At 48.8% G+C, this 3,191-nt stretch overlaps 1 protein-coding gene across 1 annotated transcript; it reads right to left on the bottom strand.

Moving 5' to 3' along the window:
- Positions 1–7: 7 nt before the first annotated feature.
- On the bottom strand, positions 8–3,063 carry LOC130588415 (E3 ubiquitin-protein ligase UBR4-like; the record flags this gene model as incomplete). Its single annotated transcript, XM_057389340.1, has 4 exons — positions 2,951–3,063; positions 2,483–2,590; positions 1,907–2,023; positions 8–221 (listed from the first exon to the last, which is right to left on the bottom strand). Coding segments are annotated over exons 1-4 (529 nt in total), but the record flags the coding sequence as incomplete, so codon positions are not given.
- Between the last annotated feature and the right edge of the window lie 128 nt (positions 3,064–3,191).

Raw genomic sequence — 3,191 nt, 5'->3', positions numbered from 1 at the left:
GCAGCACTCACCTTCACGTACTGGCGGAGGAAGAAGGGACTCATGTCCGGGGGAGAGGAGGTGGTGTGAGGTTTCAGGAGCTGGCTGGTGGCCACGGGCTCCTCGTCGTTCTGCTGGCCCTTCCAGAACTCCAGCAGTGACTTGAGCACATGCAGGCAGTAATCAACAGCCCCCGAGCTCAGCAGGGCAGCGGCTGTGGCACTGGAGATCAGGGAGGAAGCCTGGGACAGAGGGAAGGAGCTGGGTCAGGAACACACCTGGGAAGAGCTGGGGCAGCCCTGGGCACGAGAGCAGGTTTGGATGAAACTTTGCAGGCGGCTTTTAAGTTTGGGGTTTGTTTGAGGTTGGGGCTTTTCGTTTTTTTTTTTTTTTTGCAGGCGGCTTTTAAGTTTGGGGTTTGTTTGAGGTTGGGGCTTTTCGTTTTTTTTTTTTTGTGTGTGTGTTTATGAAAAGCAACTCAAATATTTACAGAGACTCTTTTGAACAAGTGCTTAGTAAAGGAAAACAAATAAAATCTCCTCTTAAGTCTAATCTCCCCTCGACACATGTGCCAGAGGCCACTCTGCTGTGGATTAGACGATGAGGGCTTTTTTCCCTTCTTTTTTTTCCCCCTTTTCTTTTTTTTTTTTTTAAGTTGGGATTTCTATTTGTTTATCTGGGATTTGGCCAGCTGGGCGTGAATCCTGGGAGAGAAAGAGTCCCTGTTGCAGCTGCCGCTCACAGGCTCTGCTCCACCCAGGTATTGCTCCACCTGCATTCTGTGAGACGAGGAGCTTTGATTTCTGTGGGAAGCTCAAGCGAATAACAAAGGCTGGAGAAAAAGCTACTGTAAATAAAACTATTAAAGCAGCCCTGTAAATCCAAACAAACCCCACAGCTCATAAGCTCATTAAAATTTGATGCAGTTCAGACTAAATTTTTTAACCTCTATGCTTTTTTATTAATCTCCTTCCCACCACACATACTGCTTTTTATGCCTTATTACTGCACCTTTTAGCAACAAATATCTAAGGAATCCTCTTAGCGACTTTTACGTTGACACAGCAGCATATTGCTTTCCAATAATCACATTACAAATCCTCCTTAACCCCTTCAGCGCTGGGCAGATGTGAGGGGAAAAGATCTGCCAGCATGTTTGAAATAACATCATTAACGCTCTGCCCTGAGCTCAGTCTGAGACTGTGCACAAAATAATGTTCATATGGCTGCTGCCTCCATTCCCACTTCCAAAACCCTTTATCTGTGAGAGTCAAGTAATCTTACAGGTTCCCTATAAATTTCTCCAAAGCTGTCTCAAGGAGTTTTCAGTTTTACATCTGTTATTTCAGTTTCTTTGATGAACAAAAGTCCCCCAAGCACATCACGGAATTCCAGAATGGTTTGGGAGGGAAGGGACCTTAAAGATTGTCCAGTGTCACCCTCTACCACRGGCAGGGACACTTCCACTGTCCCAGGGTGCTCCAAGCCCCATCTAACCTGGCCTGGGACACTGCCAGGGATGGGGCAACCACAGCTTCTCTGGGCACCCTCCACCCTCACAGGGAGGAATTTCTTCCCAATATCTGACCTAAATTTTCCCTCTTTCAGCTTGAACCCATTACCCCTTGTCCTGTCACTCCCAATCCCAGTGAATGTTCCTTCTATGGCTCCCTGAAGCCCCTTCGGACCCTGCCAGGTGCTCTGAGGTCTCCACATCCTTTTCTCTTCTCCATCCTGACCATTCCCAACTGTCCCAGTCTGGCTCCACTTGGGAGGAGCTCCAGTCCTCTCAGTCTCCTCTGGATTTGCTCCAGCAGTTCTGTGTGTTCTCACATCGGGGACATCAGAACTGCGGCTCCAGGTGGAACCTGAGAGCAGAGCAGAGGGCAGGAATTCACCCCTTGGCAAAGCAATTTGGAGAATGTACCTCACAGATGGAAGTCTTGGATCCTGACTTGGTTCTGGACATGAAGACGCTGAGCAGCCTCATCACCACCAAGTGCACCTCGTTCACTGGGGAGCGCTCATTTTTTTTGGACACATCCTGCAAGGAAARACATGTCCTGCCTGTTCAATCCCAAYGCCCCAAACCTCTCCAGCTCAGTGYTCTGATCCTCAGGGAGCATTTCTAATTTAAGCTCAAGCTGTAAAGACTAAAAAAGCAGCACAAATGCCTCAGTGGAAAGGTAGGCAGTGGCCTGGCTGCCAGAGAAYAGTCCCACACAAATGAAAAGCTACATGTCAATCATGCATTGACTGATCATGGCTGTTCTCAGAGCTGAATTCCAGCAAAACAAATTTCCATGCTCTCTTGTGGGTGCCAGACCCAGGAAACAGCAGGAGCTCCTCTCATGTCGTTTTCAATTTTATGTGAAGGGAGGCAAGAGGAATAAACTGCCTGAACACATCACACAGAGATGTTTCTGTGACTCCCAAAAGCACTGAATTCCTCCATGGAAGGAAACCCTGTCCAGAAGGAGCAAACACAGAGCATGCACTTTACCTTCTTGTCCATGCCCAGCTCTGCAATCAGCTGGGACAGGAGGTTATCCAGAGCTCCCTTGTCTTTCTCATCATCTCCATCCAGGTCTGTTGTGAGCATCAGAATGACCTGGGAAGAGCAGCCAGACAATTATTAGAAGGCAGGTTTTCAAGATGAAAAGTTATCTTTGACAAAACAGATTTTATCTGATTTATCTTTGTTCTTTTCCAAATCCAGCCTGTGCCATCACACTTTGCTATGAACATTCAGCATAAACCCAAAACCTTCCCAAACACATTGGAGCTCAAGGATTGGAGCCCTCAGGCTCCTCAGGCAGCTCTGAAGTCACACCAAGAAAGGGCACAAGCCCAGCAAAGATCTCTGGATAAGGAAWGCAGTGCAACACTGTGGGCAGGAGAGAGAAAAGCAAACAGAATGCAGTGACTGAGCTGTTTGATCAGGGCTGAAATCAGAACCCTTCTCACTCACCTGCATGTAGGGGATGGCCCGGACCCCTCCCACGTTCCTCAGCTGGGGTAAGTTCTGCAGCAGCCTCTCCAGCAGCATCAGCCGCACCATGTGCAGCCTGCAATTGAGAGGGGTCAATCAGACACACCCCAAAACCCACCACAGCCTGCAGGGTCTCACCCTACAGCCTGCCCCGAAATCCTGAGCCATCAGATCCCCCCAGCCAGGGCACGACTGGCTGAGGCTTCACAGGGGAGCCACG

This window comes from Malurus melanocephalus, unplaced genomic scaffold (genome assembly GCF_030028575.1).
Source record: "Malurus melanocephalus ecotype Western Australia unplaced genomic scaffold, MMel_1.1 scaffold_4881, whole genome shotgun sequence".
NCBI classification, from domain to species: Eukaryota; Metazoa; Chordata; class Aves; order Passeriformes; family Maluridae; genus Malurus; species Malurus melanocephalus.
Note: the sequence above shows the minus strand (reverse complement) of the source record. Positions and strands in the feature narration are given on the sequence as shown.